An 18,854-nucleotide genomic window follows, 5' to 3' on the forward strand; every position below is an offset into this window, starting at 1 on the left:
GGTTCTAGGAACAGTACCCCCTGGAAAACCACCCTCCGGATACCACCCGGATAGTTACCCCCTAGGAAAATTCCCCCCTAGGGCAAGTACCCCCCGGACAGCTACCCTCCTAGGGCAATCACCCCCCAGGGCTATTCCCCCTTAGGAAAACTACCCCCTGGATAACTACCCCTCGGATAACTACCCCTGGATAACTACCCCCTCGGATAACTACCCCCTGGATAACTACCCCCCGGAGAACTACCCCCTGGGTAACTACCCCTCGGAGAACTACCCTCTGGATAACTACCCCCCGGAGTACTACCCCCTGGGTAACTACCCCCCGGATAACTACCCCTGGGTAACTACCCCCCGGATAACTACCCCCCGGATAATTACCCCCCGGATAATTACCCTCCGGATAACTACCCTCCAGATGATTACCACCAGTATAATTATCCCCAGGTTAACTACCCCTTCCTCCGATAACTTCCCGTGAATGATTACCCCGGATAAGTAGGCCTATAACTCCCCCTCCCCTATATAACTATCAAAAGGAAAATTACCCCCAGGACAGTGCACCAATCAATTACCCCCTGGATAACTACCTTCCGGGTCATTGCCCCCCCCCCCCCCTCCAACTTTTACTTTTGATAAAAAGAATATTATTACTACAGGAAACGAAGTTCTTTGTATCATTTGCCAGGAATCACGGAGATGCCATACTGATACTTCATCTTATGAAAACAACATCTTAAGGATTTACGATATGTATCGTTTGCATTTAGGACGATTTATGTACAAGCTTAATTCCTCCCTTCTGTATTTTGACTCTATGTTCATCAAAAACGAAACTGTCCCTGCATATCCTACCCGGTAATCCAGTAAATGTCAATGCCTTTAACCAAAACTATTTTCGCTAAATCTGTATTTTCTTTTACTGTTCCGAAATTTCGGATTTCTCTTGATAGTAGTATAAAAGAAGTTTTAAGTTTAAATGCCTTTACCATTGAACTAAAGACATTTTGAAGAAATGTTACACTTCACTTTTAGCATTTTTTTTTTTAACCACAATCGTCTATCGTTTACCACAACTCCATGTAACACTTCTTTATTTTGAGGAGCTTATATCTCATGCCTCACGTGCCCTGGTTTTGACCCATCATCTTCCTCTTCCCTCTCGCTTTTCTCTGTCCATGTACCGTGAAGGTAGTCTATTCCTGTCATTCATTACTCACCTTTCCTCTTTCTCTCATTACAAGGGATTTATCTCGTGTGTGTTCATGTGCAGTGCACTCCCGTTAGGACGAAATGCCCAGGACCGACAGTTGTTTGTTTGTTTTTGTTTTTTTTTTGTTTTTTCGTTTTAGCGAAATATCGTTATAATAATATGCAATGTATAACGAAAAGAAGGAAACCACGCATAAAAATAAATTTTTGTTTGTTGAATCCTCATCATACGCTGGAAAGCTATGTGAAATGGGAGAGTACCTTTTTAATTTCGTTTAAATATTACATTTTAAAAAGAGCATAAAGTTGTTTGTGTTGTCACACATGTGTAGAAAATGACGGTGTAGGATTTGGTTACAGTTCGATATTCCAAACGTTATTTTTTTATTTTTTTATTTTTTTTATTTATTTCATTTTTTTTTTACTTAACTACGTTACTCCGAAGGCTCCTTATTCCGAAGTTTTGCCATTCCCGGGATTCCGACAGTTTGTTTATCTGAAGGTTCGCATTTCCGAAGAATCATTATTCCGAAAGTTCATAATTTAAGTTAAAATAATATATTGTTCATTTTCCGAAGGTTCGTTGATCTGAAAATGAAATGAGGTTCGTCATTCTGAAGGTTAACTATAAATCAAAAAAAAAAAAAAAAATGAGAAAGGTTCACTATTCAGAAAGTTCGTTGTTCCGAAGGCTTTTTTCATCCGAAATGAAATAAGGTTCGTTATTCCGAAGAAAGTTTATTAATGAAAAAAAAAAAAATTAGACAGGTTTGTTATTTCGAAGATTTATTTATCTTAAGACGATTATAAGGATTGCAATTCTTAAGTTTTGTTAGTGTACTCACCTTTTTCCACCATGGATTAACGATTCTTTTTGTAATGTTCCGATTAACGAACGTTTTGAATTCCTATCATTTTCGGACTAACGAACCGTATAAGAATAAGAACCATATCATGGGATTAACGAACCTTTGGAATAACGCCAAAATGTGCTTAATATTTCATTTCCGAACTATTACGGACATTTAGTTGTATCAAAATCTGTGTGTTTTGTATCAAAGGACTTCGGAACAATGAAACAAACCTTATCTGAATTCAGATTATTGTATTACAATAACGCAAGTTCCCCTCGGAAACTGTGCGTGATACACGGAGTGAACATACAATGATGTGAAGCGTTTGCTCATGCATGCAGAGACGCTATAAAAATGCTTGTTCCGCTACGCATTTTCGAATGCGATCCGCATTTCGTTGTAAAGGAGCACATTTCTTTTGTTTTTCTTTGTCAGTGGCGCTCAGAAAAGACTGCGTGGTAACGAAAATTTTGTTATAACCTTCTTCGTTATAAGCGAATTTTGTACCATAGACTTTAATGGCGATAATTTTGGGACCACCAGAAGTTTTGCTTCGTTATAACGAAATTTCGTTGTAACCGTGTTCGTTGTAACGGGAGTTCACTGTATCTTTATTTGTGTACTTCGTCTCTGTCTTAATTTGCTTTCTTTGCATTGTTTCATCAATTTTGTAACTACTTTACTGTTATACCGTTAACACTCATTTCAGAATTGCCCTACTGCATCATTGGGCATTAACAACTAGTACTTAATATCAAGGATGTGGGAAGAGATTGTCACCTCCTTGGTATGATCACCGCGGAGCATTACCTCCCTTGACAATTACTCCTTATTAAAATTAGGCTCCAACCAATCACCCCTCTTACAGTAACTCTCCCCCAGAAAATTACGTCTCTCATTTTTATTTTCGAACAACGTTTGCTATTTGAATTGGAAAAAAAAAACCAACATTTTTTCATATCGTCTGGTTTTAGTCGAGACGTAACTTCAGGTTTTAAACATCTTTTGGGTGAGATAATTAGAAACCCCTTACGAAATATTAAAGAGCATTTTATTCCAAGAAGGTTTCAAATTTTTGTGAAAAAAAATACCCTTGAAATGGCCGGGATAGAACAGAGCAGCCCTATAATGCAAAAAGGATTCTGTCAACTACAACTCTCTATAGATCTATTCAAAAAGAGGGTGCAGGACAAACGACTTCGTTAACAACTAGGGGTGTTTTGTAAAAAAAAAAAAAATAAAAAAAATACCGTTAAACTCGTAATATTTTACTCTTTCTGATCAGACTAACTTATATTTGAACTTGATTTCAGTGTCGAGAACATTTAATTTGAAAACTAGCACAATTCTACTTGTATGTAAAACAAGCTGTAATTTTACTCTTATGACAGATTAGGGCACCGTTTGATAAAAGTTGCCAGTTATGACATCTTGTTAGTCTCTAATAATTTCAATAAAACCATGGGTTCTGCTTGATTGATAAGCTCGAGTCACTGACTTGTTACCATGGACCTGCTTTGATCGACCTACAACAATTGGTAATTGTGTGGAACTGACAGCTTATCAGGACTGATAACTTTTATAAAACCGTGCCCGGATCCTATCAGAAATTATGGCTTTAATCGAAGGGTCCCTCGCTAATGTTAAGGTAATATGAATTGCAGTGCAATCAACTCTCCTTTTCTTATGTTTATCGTCTAATGTGTTATAACGGTAGAAAATGACAAGCCAAAAGAGTAAATGATGACAGTGTAAGAGAAAGGTGCATCTTCTGATATGGTGTTATGAACTTATGGAAAAATTACAACGGGTGGTAACTTTCGGGGGCGGGGGGGGGGGGGGGGGAGGTTCGGGGTATGGTTAAGGGGGGGGGGGTAGTAATCCGGGTGGTAGTTTTCACGGGGGTAGTTATCCGGGGAGTTGTTATCCGGGTGGTAGTTATCCAGGGGGTAGTTATCCGGGGGGTAGTTATCCAGGGGGTAGTTATCCGGGGGTAGTTATCCGGGGGGTAGTTATCCGGGGGGTAGTCATCCAGGGGGTAGTTACCAAGGGGGTAATTATCTGGGGGGTAGATGTCCTAGGGGTAATTGCCATTGGGGGTAGTTGCCCTAGGAGGGTAGGTGACCGGGTGGTAGTTGTCCTAGGGGGTAATGGCCCTGGAGGGTGATTGCCCTAGGAGGGTAGTTGTCCGGGGGGGGGGGGGTAGTTGCCCTAAGGGGGAATAGACCTGGTGGGTAATTATCCGGGTGGTAGTTATCCGGAGGGTGGTTGCCCAGGGGGTAAGTGCCCGGATACAATAACGGGGTAATATCGCCGGTCCCACGGACCTCGTTAAACGGGGTTTCACTGTACGCTCGGCTGTCACAGCCTGCATGTTTAGGGCGGGCAGCTGCGGGAATACATGTATACATACACTGAACACTCGCTTAGTTCTCGTGAATCTACTGTACCGTATGTCTCCCCCCCCCCCCCCCCCCCAAAAAAAAAAAAAAAAAAAAAAATTACAACGGGACCCTCCGCAACGATATCTTTAAAAACAGTGAATCGATCCAAATACAAATTCAGGGTATGAAACTACAACTCATTGCATGCCCACATCTTACAGAAAACCCCATTCGATTTGCTTCAGTGGTCAAAGAGAAATGAGGAATTTTGTAGAGGATGTCAAGAATCTCTTCCCTCCAAGTTCTGTCTATTGTATTTACACACAAAAGCATCGAAGTGCTAAACTTGGAAGAATCAGACTCATGACACGCTTTACAACTTTTCACATTTCTCTGTGACCGCTTAACCAAATTGAATGGGGTTTTCTGCAAAATAGAGCTATAGGATGTTATATTTTAAGACCCTGAAGTAGCTTTAAGACAGTTTAATCATATTGGGTGTTATCAATGCGAAAATTTGATTGTAACTTTTTTGGGGACATACTGTATATAGTTCAAGTTGATTGTTACCTCCGCCAAGGGAGGAGGTTATGTTTTCGTTACCGTTGGTTTGTTTGTTTGTTAGTTAGTAACTGTGTTAGTCTTCTTCTTCTGTCTCCTTCAATAGAATGAAGATTCTTGCAGACTGTGCTATTTACATTATAATACAGTTTATTTACAGATATTTACAAACACATAACAAATTCGTATAAAATAACTAGCCACTGTGATCAACCGTTAGTAGGTTACGGAATGATCCCACAGATGGCGCTGAAACAATCTGAGGACAAGGAATTCCACCTCCTTAGGCCTACAGTTCTTGGAAAGAACGAATGGCGATGCGATTCAGTTCTCGAGTACGGTACCTGATCAATGTGGTTGCGTGGCTCTCGTCGACTGAGTAACCTGCTTCATACTATAGTCCTGTGCTGAAAGATGAGTAACATTATTGTGTATTTTGTACATCATAATTGGCCTGTCATTTTCTCTGCGCTGTTCCAGAGTGGTCCAATCAAGTTCTTGCAGAATTTTGGTGACACTTGAGCCTTGAGGTTTTATGGTAGCGATTCAAAGTGAATCTCGCAGCTCTTCTCTGGACCATTTCCACTTTGTGGATCAGGATCTTGGAAGATGGGTCCCAAACTGTGGAAGCATACTCTACAATTGGTCGAACCAACGTTTTGTAAGCTGTGGCTTTAACATCAGAAGATTTCATGCGAAGATTGCGTCTTAGAAATGCATATCATAACAGTATTATTTATGTGTTGGGTCCACTTCAAATCAGAAGTGATGGTTTATATACACCCAAATACACTGTACTTCACGGATTCAACAGACTCAAGAGGGGCCTTAATATTATTCAGATGATACACGTGTTGCACCTTTCTTCTTTTCCTGGATATTGTCAAAACCTTGCACTTGTCTGTGTTCAAAACACATCCATTTTTTCGCCCAGTCACCAATTTTGTTTTGTTTATTTATAGGTCCTTATAAACTCTTCATATATGAAGATTTTGCGTATGATGTTGATTGTCATTAGGCGCGGTCATATGGCAAAAGATCGCGAAGTTTAAGATCGCGATCTTTAAGATCTCGAAGTTTTGCCAGTGTGACCGCAAACTTCCTGCGAAACTTCTCGCGAAACTTCTCGATCTGTTTGCGGGCGGTGTCTCCGAAGCGCGAGGCCATTGTCATGTACAATGTACAGACATGTGCATTGTTACATCACAATCACTAGCCATCGGACGGAAAGAGTTTTTTCCCCAGTGATGGAGAGGAGAAGAATCTCAATTCAATTCAATTCAAAATGATTTTATTTCCGTATAAAGTAGTACAAAGTAATACATGTATCTCTTTGGGAAGAGCAAGATCATCGGTGGAAAGTAGATGCTTGGCGGAGGTCTGCGCTCTCAGAGTGCTTTTCTAGTTGTTGTTGTTTTGGTTCAAGTTTCATTATAGTGTTCAACATGGCCGGCGGAACGGGGGGGGGGGGGGCAGGGTGGCTCGGGCCCCTCCCCCCACTTTTTTTGCACCATACAAAGGAATACATAATAAGAAAATAGATTCATAAGATCTTGAGGTGTGAGCGCGGTAAGGTTATGTTTTTGCGCTGAAGACACCCCCCCCCCCTTTTTTTTTTGTTTACTTGTCAGCTGAAGAAATCCGGAAGTGGAAGGGGAGAGATGAGCTGAAGACCATTTTTTTTTCTTTTTTTTTCTTTTTGCTTGTAATGTAGCTCATGAAACCCGGAAGTGGGCCTCCCCACTTTTGAAAACGCTCCGCCGGCCCTGTTCAAAGCCTTGTTATAAAGGCACAAGAACATGATAACAATCTCGAAGTTTATTAACAGCATAACGTGCTTCAATAACAAATTACTACATTGAAACCTTGTCATTAAGCGTTCAGAAAAAAAAATCCTGTTGACACCGAGGTGACTATGCTGATCCAAACACTTTCTTTCATATATAATGGCACCGCAGGACAACCGACACATGGTGGTGATTTCCATGATCCCATGGAATTCCTTATGATGAGGTTCCATTATATAAAAATAATAAATAACTATCAACCAACAACAAGTAACAACAACATAAGTAAATGAAAAGAGGAAAATAGGCTACCCTACAGATGCCCTACTTCATGGGAAGATGAATCTAAATAAATTAATTAGCTACAATTATTAATCTGAACAAATTCTTCACCTCTTCCTTGAAAAAGGTAATTGGATTTTCATCATTTCCTCTTTTTTTCCAAAGGCATTACACATGGCCGGCACCACATTTTCAAAAGTGTATGTGTGTGTGTGTTGGGGGGGGGGGGGGGGGGACTTCACACTTCTGGTGCCACTTCTGGATTTCGTCAGCTGACAAAAAAGAAAAAAGAAAAAGAAAAAGGGTCTTCAGCGCAAAGACAGGGTTACCGCGCTCACACTTCTGGCAAGGTTTCTATGAAATTATTTCTTTCTGGGGCCACTTAGTATACACACTTCCGGAGTAAAAAAAAACACCAAAAAACAAAAAACAAAAAACCCCCAAAACACCACCTTATGTATTCCTTTGTATGGTGCAAAAAAAGAAAAGTGTGTGTGTGTGTGTGTGTGGGGGGGGGGGGGGGGGTCGAGCCCCTCCCCCCCCCCTTCCCGGTCCGCCGGCCCTGTTACATTAGAGATGTATACAGTGTTATCTCCGCCAACATTTTTCTTGCATTTTTCACAAGTTTTCAGTTCAAAGGGTTACGTTCATAATTATAACTGTCAGAAACAACCGGGACTTGGCTGAAGTTTCTATATCTTTATCTAGCATACAAATATACTTGGCCCTGAGAGTTTCTAATTGTTAAAACTATGGGCAGAGGTGACTCCAAAAGAACGCCCCGAAGTGAATAGTTCTTTTTGAGGCACTGAGGCCTATAGTTTTAAAAAGAAACTCGAAATTAGGCAAAGTATATATATTTTTTTATATTTTGGATCAAACATTTAAACAAAAGAAGGGGAAATGGGGGTAAATGCAAAGCGAGAAGTCGTATGATGGATGCGATGTTGTTGAAGGGATCCTACATTGATCCGCATGTCGCTGCGCACGATGTCGGACCTGCTTTCAACCTTTGTGATGTTAGTCAAAAAAAAATATTACATTTACAAGCACGACGCGTTATGCGCAATGTCAGAATTGTTTTTATGACGTCACAATTGTTTTGTTAGAAATTGATACATTTCACAGAGTCGTCACTGACATTTGGAAACCCTGCGTTCAGACGATCCCCCGCTGCCAGGGGAATCTCCCGTTTGCCAGGACATCCCCCGGCAATCCCGTCGTGTGGACGCTCGGTGGGACATTCCCCTGTCCCCCGGAAAGCTTGTCGAGCCCGGCAACAAATTCTGGTGGGGGACAGAGCGCGCAGCTCATGCAGCTGTTTTCCTCCTAAGTGCGCATGCTCAAAATGCCATTTTGTACGCGCATACGGTGCCTAGCCGTGATTTGTCCCCCGTTCACCGGGGGATATCAAGACACGTGTGGACGGTCGATCGTAAAAAAGATACAATCTCCCTACGCGCTCCCCGCGAAGAGGGGGATCGTCTGAACGCCGGGTTTGACATTGCGCACTGCTAGTACCGTCGTACTAGCAGTGCGCAATGTCAAAATTGCTTTGTGGCGTCACAATTATTGTTTTGCTAGATATTGTTACATTTCACAGAGTGACGGTGCAAAGCTGCGCACAATTTCAGAATTGCTTTGTGACATCATTTTGCAAATACATACTATTTTGCAAAATGTCGTCATAGAAGTGACGTCAGTTTGCAAATACATATTACATGTAGTATGGTAGCCCTACTACAGATATCGACCACCCTTTTTGAAACCGACCGCGTATACATTGGCGCACAGAACGCTCAGTACGCACTTCACTGCGCGCAGAACACATAAAAATGGATTGGCTTTGACCGTTGATGAGGATGGTGTGGGAAAACGCGAAAATTCGCTGTTTTAATCAAGGACAAAATTTCGAATGAATATTTTCACCGAATCGTAATGTAATGTCTATGGAAGTTTCTAAAAAGCTTCGTACAACACGGTGTTCAATACAACTCGGTTTGCGTGCATTGTCAATGCAAAAACAGCGGTCGATCTCATTAAGGAGCTTTACCGCGGGGAGCTGAAACGAGGCCACGCAAGTTCGACGGCGATATTTTTGCACTGAAACTTCGAATCGAAAAGGGAACAACGGCAGTTGATAGTGCTGGATTTTCTCAATTACGTAGATCAAGTTTTTCACGTGAATTTCAGTGTTAAATATTCTTATCAAGCAAATAAACATTGGGCGGTCGATGAGTAGTAGGTCCAACCATACTTTATGGCGTGTCAACTTTCTGAAATAGCTGAAAATACCTATGATCACGTGAAGCTCATTCAACCAATCACGAGAGGTCAAATTTTTATCCAAAATATAATGAAAGTAATTCTAAGGTTTGAGGACAAAATGTTCCAATATTTTTCATAGGCATGATCATAAATGCTAGTACAGTAGGTCCATGGTCAACAAACCTCCCTGCGTACACCCACTCGCTGATGGCGCCCTCGGGGTCCGATAAAACTCTACTATCAGCTGATGAAACGCAACGCCTAGCCTCTGTGCTACACAACTTATGTTCGTGAATGAGACAGGCGATTAAAGTGCTAGTCAAGTTGCATGTACGGCAGTACCTTGCCTTACATGTGTTACCTGCATGCATGCAGTATCCATGATCCACTACTGTGTAGTTGCACTGCAGTAAGTTTAGACGTCTACGTCTAGCGTCAAACTGTAGCTTTGCACCAGGCCTACTTAACTGAATTGAATACTAAAGTATCCAGCAACAGCCTGGTAAGTGTGCCATGCCATCAAGTTGCTATAAACTACACGTGTAGCTTAATGTTAGCTATAGCGCCTGTGTCTGTGATCAAAGTAAAGCGTGTTATTTTTTGAAAGGTTTTATGAATATTCAACATGCCAGGAATTCATGTCCATGACCATGTCCATGACATGCATGGCCTGCCTGGCCTGGTAGCTAGTGGACTACTATAAAATCTAAAATAATATCAAATGTGATAGAGAATGTAAACTTACCCTATAAACTATTGACTCGCTGCCTGGCTGGAGCTATGGTGATGGTGTATGTACAATGTAGCTGGAGTCATTCCCTCGCATGAGCAGATGAGTCAGTTGACAGACTCGCAGAGGCTTAATGTCTGGAAACTAGACTAGAAAATAGTTCAAATCTGAAATTATGCCACATTTTGTATCTTTCAACCCAGAATCAGGTAGACCTCTAGAGTTTCTATCAAAAAAACAGAACAGAGCATATGACACTTGTAATATGAGATAAACTCGTCAATGATTATTGACTATCAGTTAGAGTAGGGCCCACTGTAACACTAACATAATGTACTACGGTACAGATGTATCACAAAGTTGAAGTGCGCTCATCACATGGGTTCTTCCAGTTTTTAACCCGTTGAGGACGAGTCCGGAGTATACTCTGGTAAGTGTCTATGGGAAATGCGTGTTGTGCAAATACAATGTATGTACTTGTGTAGCAGAATCGGCCCGTGCTCAAAGGGTTGAACACTGCATTCACCACTTTAATACGTAAGGTACCGGTATGTCAATGTGCAAATCCAAGCCAAGGTCGTGCTCTTGTAAAGGTGTATTATGCTGTAGAGCTCTAGAGAATCTCTTCTGTTCCTTTCATATTTTCATTGTATTTGTAGGTTAAAAACTGAAACCAGCACCGAGTGACTATCAATCTAATTGTGCCACCATGACTGTGTTGTCCAGGCTACTCCCCAAGGACTATGGGTATGTCATGTTAGTCGGAGTTTCAAGTGTTTTTATGTTGGCGTTTCTTGGTGGCAAGGTTGGTCGTGCTCGGAAAAGGTATGGTGTTGAGGTGAGTAAAACCACAATAGAACGGTTTGATGTTGTACCACTTTACATGAAATATTAAAACAATGTAAAGTAATTGGATGAACATTTTTTTTTTTTATATTTGACACTTCAAGTTGTGGTAGTAAAGTGTGATATATTACAACTGTCTACATCATTCTGTTTAATAGTCTTGCACACTACTTTTCTTTGGCTGTATTTATTTGTCTCTTCGGTGTAAAACCCCCTCAAACCATGATTTTGTGATTGTTGCAATTTGTCTGTGAGAGAGACTTCCATCATACTTGTAACTATTAGAAAGTGGTTGTGATTAGTCCAATTGTTCATTGCCCCCCCCCCTTTTTTTTAGAACATCAAGTGAAATAAAGATAGCAAGGCTACATTATTTTGTGTCCCAAGAAAAAGAGTGTGAAAAAAGCAGACTTCTGTGAACAGTTTTGTGTTTAATTCAATACCAAGCTGTAGGCAGCACAAATCAAAATGATTTCATGATTTGTTTGTTTCCTTTTCTTTTTTTCTTTTTTTTGGTAATGTAATTTCATAATATTCTTTTCCAGTACCCTACCATGTACAGTGACACTGTGCCAGAGTTCAACTGTGTACAGAGAGCTCATGGGAACACGTAAGTAATCTTTGAAGAGTATACTCTCAAAATTGGTTTAGAGCTATTTTTTGAAAATTAACCTGTAGATAAGTCCATTACCAGATAAAGTAAAATGGACCAATTCTAATGATAAAAATGTTTCATGATTTTTTATTATTGTTTCTCAGCAGCTTTAATTGTGAATATCTCAAAAATAACAAAAAGGAGGTACATTGTAACTGGTTTTGCAAAACTCTTCGTTTACATGTGTTTCTTTTTACTATCAGTTTCTTTGACATAAAATTTTCAAGTATAATATTTTGTGATTCTGGGACTTGAAGGACAATCTTGCAATGTATGGTTTTACTTGTCATATTGAAAACCACAGTTAGAAACACAATGGTATGGGATATTCAAGTTTTGTTCAGTTTACAATACTGTTCAAGAATCAAAGTTTGCAATTTCTTACACTGTGGAGATGATGTAAATTGTATATTGCATTTGTGTTTACTTTTATGTACAAGAGCCAACATTTTGACATGTCATTTTTGTTGCCATGCAGATGTCTTTTGTAGTTGATGTGTGTAATTATTAAACAGGACTTGACACCAACTTTCTTCGTCCATATACTAAAATCATTAAATTTGAAATGTTTGTTACCCAAAAAAAGGTGCACTGTATGTACATGTAGCATCCCTACATAAAAGGAAATATGTAGCAATATTCATAAGGTATGCTGTTTGAAAAATGGTGGTCCAACTCCAATTTTTAGTGGCCCTGGGCCCAGCCACCAGGCCACTGCCAATATCAAGCCCTGTATTGAATATATGCAGTATCTGAATTGAGAACAAACAGGCTGTCAAACAATTTAATCATATTGTAGAATTATTAATTTGTATAGACTTGCCATTTTAAGCAAGATGTATCTGAAAACAGCTTGTACAGTTTTGATTGACAAATACACTTGTGTATGTGTACAACTCTTTGTGTCCGTGTGATTTTGTCTTGTATAATTTTCCATGCCTATTTTAATACAGGCTGTAATTTGTTTTTTTAATGCAAGGATTCTCAGTTTGTATTTTGAAAGACATGTATCAAACTAAATGCATGTAATCACTTGTTTGTAAAGATTACTTCACCATCTCTTTATCATATAATTCTTCATTTCTCCATGTATCTAAAAGATGTTTTCATATTATTTTGCTTGTTTCTGCATATTAAGTATAACTTCAAGAGACATGCTGGCAAGAGACTTCCAACAGCCACCAGGCATTGAATTTGAATTGATTACAACTGAAATATGTCATATTGTAAGAAAAAGAAACTACATCTTTTTTTTTTCCCCCTTTTTTTTTCACAGTCTGGAGAGCTATCCCCAGTTCTTGATGCTTCTGTTTCTGTCGGGCATTGAACATCCGGTAAGTGTAATCGACGGATTGCAGTGAAACCTCATTTACTTGTAGTCTTTCACGTACTCATTTATCTGATAGTGTCTTGGTTGATGTCTTTTGATGATATTTTTTTCTTTTCAAAATAAATGTTGCTGCTGAAATGAAATGCTTTTGAAGTTGTCTTTTGATGATATTTTTTGTTTTCAAAATCAATGTTGCTGCTGAAATGAAATGCTTTTGAAGTTGTCTTTCCCAGTTTTACTTCCTGTCCCTTCTAATGCTTACTACAGTGTATTATTAATCTAATTATCCAGTGATGACAGCACCAAAATAAAAAAACAAACAAACATAACTTTGGGATTTATGGTCCAATTTTTGTCAAACTCTTGCTGATGTGTTCTATCAATATTACTGCTTTCACTCAATACACATTTATATTTTGGCTGTGGCTTTCAGAAGAATGAGTGAACAAAGTTTTTCTCATGATTTTTTTTTTTTTTTTTTTTTTTTTACATCTCTGTGCAGAGAGCAGCTGCAGGCCTTGGAGGTCTCTGGGTTTTGAGTCGCTTTTCGTACGCCTATGGTTATTACTCTGGTGGTGAGTGGTTGGCATTGTCTAAGTACCCTGTAGTTCATGCTCTCATTTCCTTCTTTTTTTTTGGGGGGGGGGGGGGGAGAGGGGGGGGGGGGGAGGGGGGGGGGAGGATCTGCAATGAGTCCAACTCCAGACTCACTTGTTGAAATGTATTTGTTATAGTTTGCCAGTTTTGAACACCATTCTGATAACTGAAAATGTAGACTCTCTTTGACTATGACTTCGATGTTCGAGCTATGGGTTTATAAATGTGAATAGTACAATGATTATGCAGTGCTTTGTATTAAATGTAGTGAAGTACTTATTCTTGCAATCAGTTGCTTATAGAGTACTCATGAAAACAGTCATATATATTCAATGGAGGAAATTTTTATCAAAACAAAGGGGCCTTTTAATAGTTTTATAGACAATAAAGCAGCTTGTTAGAGATGCCATATAGTTATATGTACATGTATATCATGAACCACACAGATATGTATGTTTGCTTGGTATCTTTATTGGTAATCAAAGGCTGCATGCTAGTGCGAAAGAAAGCATGTCAGCTGTAGTCTCGATTGCAGACATTGATTTGTTAACTCAGCACACAACATTATGGCAGTGTCAGTTAGTGAACTTTAAGTGAGCTCATAGCAAATTTAGTTGATATTAAATTCATTCATGAGAAGTTTCAGAAAGCAGGTAGGTGTGAGATTAATGAACAGTTACTATATTTCAGCAGTCTGCAGCTTTTCTTTGATGGGGGTAAAGGGCACTAGATAATGAACACCAGTGTTTGCTGTCTGACTGAAGTTCAGAGTCAAAAAGTCCTTAAAAGTAAAGAGAGGTGACATTGGTTGTACAAGAAACTGTATACAGGATCTCTGTGATACTAGCTGAATACTGAAAAGATGAATTTGATGGTCAAAAAAAAAATATAATAAAAAGGTCTACTAGGTTCTCCCACTCCAAAATTTCAATTCACCTTCTTTCTTTCTTTTCTCCCCAAGCGTTGTCTTATCTCATTGCCAATCACGTCTGACTAATTTTCTTTGTATAGTTTAAAATTCTCTCTGTCTGTGTCCAAAATTTTGATACATGTACCAGAGCAGTGCAAATCAGGGTTTAACCGTTTTAATGACTACTTAAATCCTGTCACTCAATGTCATGTACTGGTGTGTAGTGGTAACTTCATTGGACCTCTTAGTGTACAAATGTGCAGAATTCTCATTGGTGACTTACAACATTGTAAATAGCATTTGAAGAGCTTATTTGCAAAAGGGGCTAGATTCATTTATGATGAAAATTTAGTTATTAGCATCGCCGCACAGAATTCCATTTGAGTTAGTTACACTGAAAATTTCAACTCCAGACAACTGTTTGAATAGAACTTAACGCAGGATTAGATTTAGATTTTCCATACACTTGTGTACAAATTCTCACAAACAAACCGATTTTTCTCCACAGTACTAAAAGTGGATCTAGCCCCTTTTCCAAATGAACTCTTCATTTATCTTTTGATGTTTACACACACACACACACACACACACAGAGTAGATTGCAGATACCACTGTAATGTTCTGTTAGTACCGTCTGACGAGGTTCTCAGTATGTATTATGTGTGTGTGGAGTTGATATTTAGATACTGTCATTAATGTGTCCACTTTGCAGACCCGAAGAAGAGATTTCGGGGAGCCTATGGCTACATCGGGATGTTAGGCATGTTGGGTTTGGTCGTCAGAAGTTCTCTCCGTCTCCTTGAGGTGGTATGAAGGGAACAGCCATCCTACAAGGCACCTTGACCATTGCTGTACCTCTCCCATGCAGTGTGTTCAGGCTGTCCATTCATTATAACTGTGTGTCTTTGCATAATCATTATTTTCTTACAACTGTCTTAATCTGACAAGGGGCATGAGGATTCATTAGAGAGTACAGCATATTTGTAGAAAACTGTGATGCAATGAAAGTGCTGTAATTTGGATCATAGGTCATAATATGACCAAAGTTGTAGTAGACTAGTACAAATGTATACATTATATCTCGCATTTCAAGCGATGCAAGAAGTGTGTGATGAAGTTCAACTCAAACCTACCACAATTACATACTACATGTATATCTTTGGGTGGATCTAATGAAGGTCACACTATTTGTAACCGATTCATTTGTTTTCGCTGCAGACCTTGAATCTTCTATCTGAAATCAAATCAAATCAATTCTGGTGCGATCATATAAGGTCAGTAGAAGTCCATGATAGGGTATTGAGTTAAAGGGGATGGCTAGTAACCGATCAGTGGGAATCAGTAGGAATACTGGGGGATGATTGTTCCAATCCTTGTGGGATTCATTTAAGAGTACATTATGTATCTATTGTTATGTGAAAATTGTTTGCTTCAGAATGGTCTCATATTCCAGTAATGTGCAGTTTAATGTTTCCAGGTTAGCATGCCTGTACAGTGACGGGCGATCATTAATGGCCTGTTAACAATTACTTGAATATGAGACCATTCTGAAGCAAATAATTTTCACACAACAATAGATATTGAATCCCACAAGGATTGTAACAATCATCCCCAAGTATTCCCACTGATCAGTGACTAGCCATCCCCTCTAAGGTGTGTGGAGAGTCAAATATCCAGGTCAGAATTTGATACTTTTCTGTTTACAGCAGTGATGTTGTAAAGTGTCCAATACTGGAATGAGCATTCTTTTGATAGGACCTTTCATGGTCAGTGATGTGTTGGGCTGTGAGTAAAAGTACATTATGGCTGGTGAGGTATATGTACTAATTATGTGGGATTTAGATAAGGTGCTGTGTGTGGAGAAATATAAGTCCAAATCATATTTGCATCAGGATTGTTGCATCAGATAATCATTTTCAAACTCTTTTAGGACCGCAAATCTAATCGTTGAGTACAGCTAGATGAAATTGTCTTTTTTGTGTGTGTTTGCTGTCTGTACCTATAGTAGTGTCCATTACAGTTCAAATCAGAAGTTGATTCATTGACTAATTGTGTTCATTGATTGTTAGTTGTACACTGTTTGCATGTTATGTGAGAAATTCCCTGATCATTGAGACAAGGTAAAGTTCTGCAGTTTTGCAACGTTGATTTATGTGGCTCATCATTTTGACAGAAATAAGAAGAAAACTCTTTATTTAGTGCTATAGTTAGTGTGAAATAATGTTGACCTCAATCGTGACTAAACAGTACTGTATTGTCAAAGTAGATTGATCCCAAGCGCAGAAGAAAAACCTGCACATAACATCATTAAAAGTGAGACATTTTAGTTGATGAGTACTACGAACAAGCAAAAGTCCAGTAGAGCCAAGGAGGTTTTATACATGGAGTTCCAACTGGCTGTAATTATTCAAACAGTTGTCAGATTTCTATTGATGTACAAAAGAATTCCACAGGTGCACTTGTGCATTTGATGATCGGTGTTCAAAGCCGCCGTCTTGCTGAGCAATCTGAAGATTCATTTTGAACGTTATCATGATGTTGGCCATATTTTGCTTATTTATTAAATGAAATGAAATTTCACTTAATAATAAAGCATGTAAAACAAATGTCAATTCCGTTCAGAAATTTGCGCAAAAGTGTAAGTCAGAACTGTATTATGTGAAAATGTTTAAAACTGTACCATCCTGGAAAGCTGGTTTTATCACTTTTCCACTTGATTTCCCCAAATGAAACTAATATGTAATAATCTTCAAGTATAATTCTTTATTGACAGATATATCAGATTAGTGCCCGCATATGCCAAGTCGAGTAATTTTCATCTTCATTTCAGCATTTTTTCCTCAATTTCTGTTCGCGCATCCTCGTGTCTGTACCACCTACCTTTCTAAGAAGGGATAGCGAAAAGTAATTACCATCACAAAGACATATCTTCCTTTGAAAGTGGCTGGTGATTATGCAGTGAGACACGAGTCAATTGTCTTCGTATCGGCGTGGCAGATCCTGTTTGGCACATGTTTCACATATTTTTGAGCGGCGGCTTCGAACATAGATCAAAGGGAATAACTCTGTTGTTACTCCATCTCTTCAACATCCTTAGTAGAGCGACTGGCTGATGAATAAATGCTGCATGTTGTAAATTTTGATATGATCCAAAGATTTGATGAGCAGTGGATGTACTAATCATTGCTTAGAACCTTTTTTTTTTTTGTCTTTGGTAATTATAACAACAGTCTACTAAGTCTGTGAGATTTTACATCATCATGGAATATGACAATACTCGACAGAATGTGTACTTCTCGTTTTTGTCTTTCACAATAGGAAGTGCACACCAGGGGCTGTCTAGCCTGTCTTGTAACATGTATAATATACTGTGTCCTTATCTGATTACAGTAACAAAGTGCTATGACTTTCAGCCAATGTCTTTGTACTATTACAACTTACCAAGACACATACTTTCCTATGAAAAGAGAAGTACATGTATGTACCATTATTGACAGTACTCTGACCTTCGATAGAAACCGGGTACGTAGGTGGAACAGTAGTACTAGATTGGAGAATACAAAAATAACAGGAAGTTGTTGCTGCGCTGCCATATACAATGTACATGTACAACAAGTAGCTGCGCACTCCACACAAATAATTCCTTTCATATTCCATGATACTGCACTTTGAGTACAGTATGTTAACTCTGATATACAATCGTATGTTAGAATTGTGCCTACGCATGCGATTCCATGCCTCGGGAAGAGATAATCTCTTTGAATGTATTCTTTTCTATGGTTATTGAAATAATCATATACTCTACTCGTGTGTTTTGTTTTCATATTAGAAAAGAATGATACACAAATTTGCATGCTCATGTCTTGATTCATGCTCTGTAGATTGAAATGTACTTAGTTTATCCTGGGCTATTTTTATATAATTGCAGAAATCGGAAAAAATATATTCATATTGACTTATCGAAATACATTGTATATCTCACCAACCTGACCGTGACAAAGGGATACTGTATCTCGACTTTTCTAAACTACTGTATTCCTTGGTATGATACAATTTAATGCATTATTGTGTTCATAGTGTGCATGGTACTAGTACACATGTGTTATGTTCATGATTGTGTGTGTGTTGTGTGTGTGTTTGTGAGTGTGTAGTATGTGCTCAATGAAGCATTGACTATACAGATTTGCATTTGCCTTTCAAAGATTTCATGGACATACACACAGGCGACTCCTGTTATAACGAAGTCCTCGGGACTTGCAGTTTTCTTTTGTTACATATTGAAATTACGTTATTTCCAAATAAAAACGTAAAAATATTCGCGTGCTTTTATTTTCGCGCTAGCTTCTGGTTGCGCAAAATGCGCGAAAATTTCAACACCGCGAAAATTTCCACTTTTACAGTAATTAGAAAACAATTATATGAAAAATTGAGTGTACAATTC

General features: G+C 38.9%; 1 protein-coding gene across 2 annotated transcripts; it reads left to right on the forward strand.

Annotated features, from left to right (window-relative positions):
* Positions 1–9,676: 9,676 nt before the first annotated feature.
* Positions 9,677–18,398, forward strand: LOC140243154 (glutathione S-transferase 3, mitochondrial-like). 2 transcript variants are annotated; one of them, XM_072322883.1, is made up of 6 exons: positions 9,677–9,754; positions 10,735–10,913; positions 11,467–11,531; positions 12,853–12,910; positions 13,409–13,481; positions 15,126–18,398. In XM_072322883.1, the coding sequence occupies exons 2-6, from the start codon at positions 10,785–10,787 to the stop codon at positions 15,224–15,226; spliced, it is 426 nt and encodes a 141-aa protein (XP_072178984.1). In that variant the 5' UTR covers positions 9,677–9,754; positions 10,735–10,784; the 3' UTR covers positions 15,227–18,398. The 2 variants fall into 2 exon arrangements, with proteins under 2 accessions (XP_072178984.1, XP_072178983.1); XM_072322882.1 differs by lacking the exon at positions 9,677–9,754 and adding an exon at positions 9,818–9,847.
* Positions 18,399–18,854: the final 456 nt, after the last annotated feature.

Source organism: Diadema setosum, chromosome 19 (assembly GCF_964275005.1).
Source record: "Diadema setosum chromosome 19, eeDiaSeto1, whole genome shotgun sequence".
Taxonomy (NCBI): domain Eukaryota; kingdom Metazoa; phylum Echinodermata; class Echinoidea; order Diadematoida; family Diadematidae; genus Diadema; species Diadema setosum.

Coding starts and splice junctions, on each gene's coding strand:
- LOC140243154 (XM_072322883.1), top strand. CDS start 10,785: ATGACTGTGTTGTCCAGGCTACTCCCCAAGGACTATGGGTATGTCATG. Junction 10,914..11,466: donor GGAAAAGGTATGGTGTTGAG/GTGAGTAAAACC, acceptor ATTCTTTTCCAG/TACCCTACCATGTACAGTGA. Junction 12,911..13,408: donor TGTCGGGCATTGAACATCCG/GTAAGTGTAATC, acceptor ATCTCTGTGCAG/AGAGCAGCTGCAGGCCTTGG.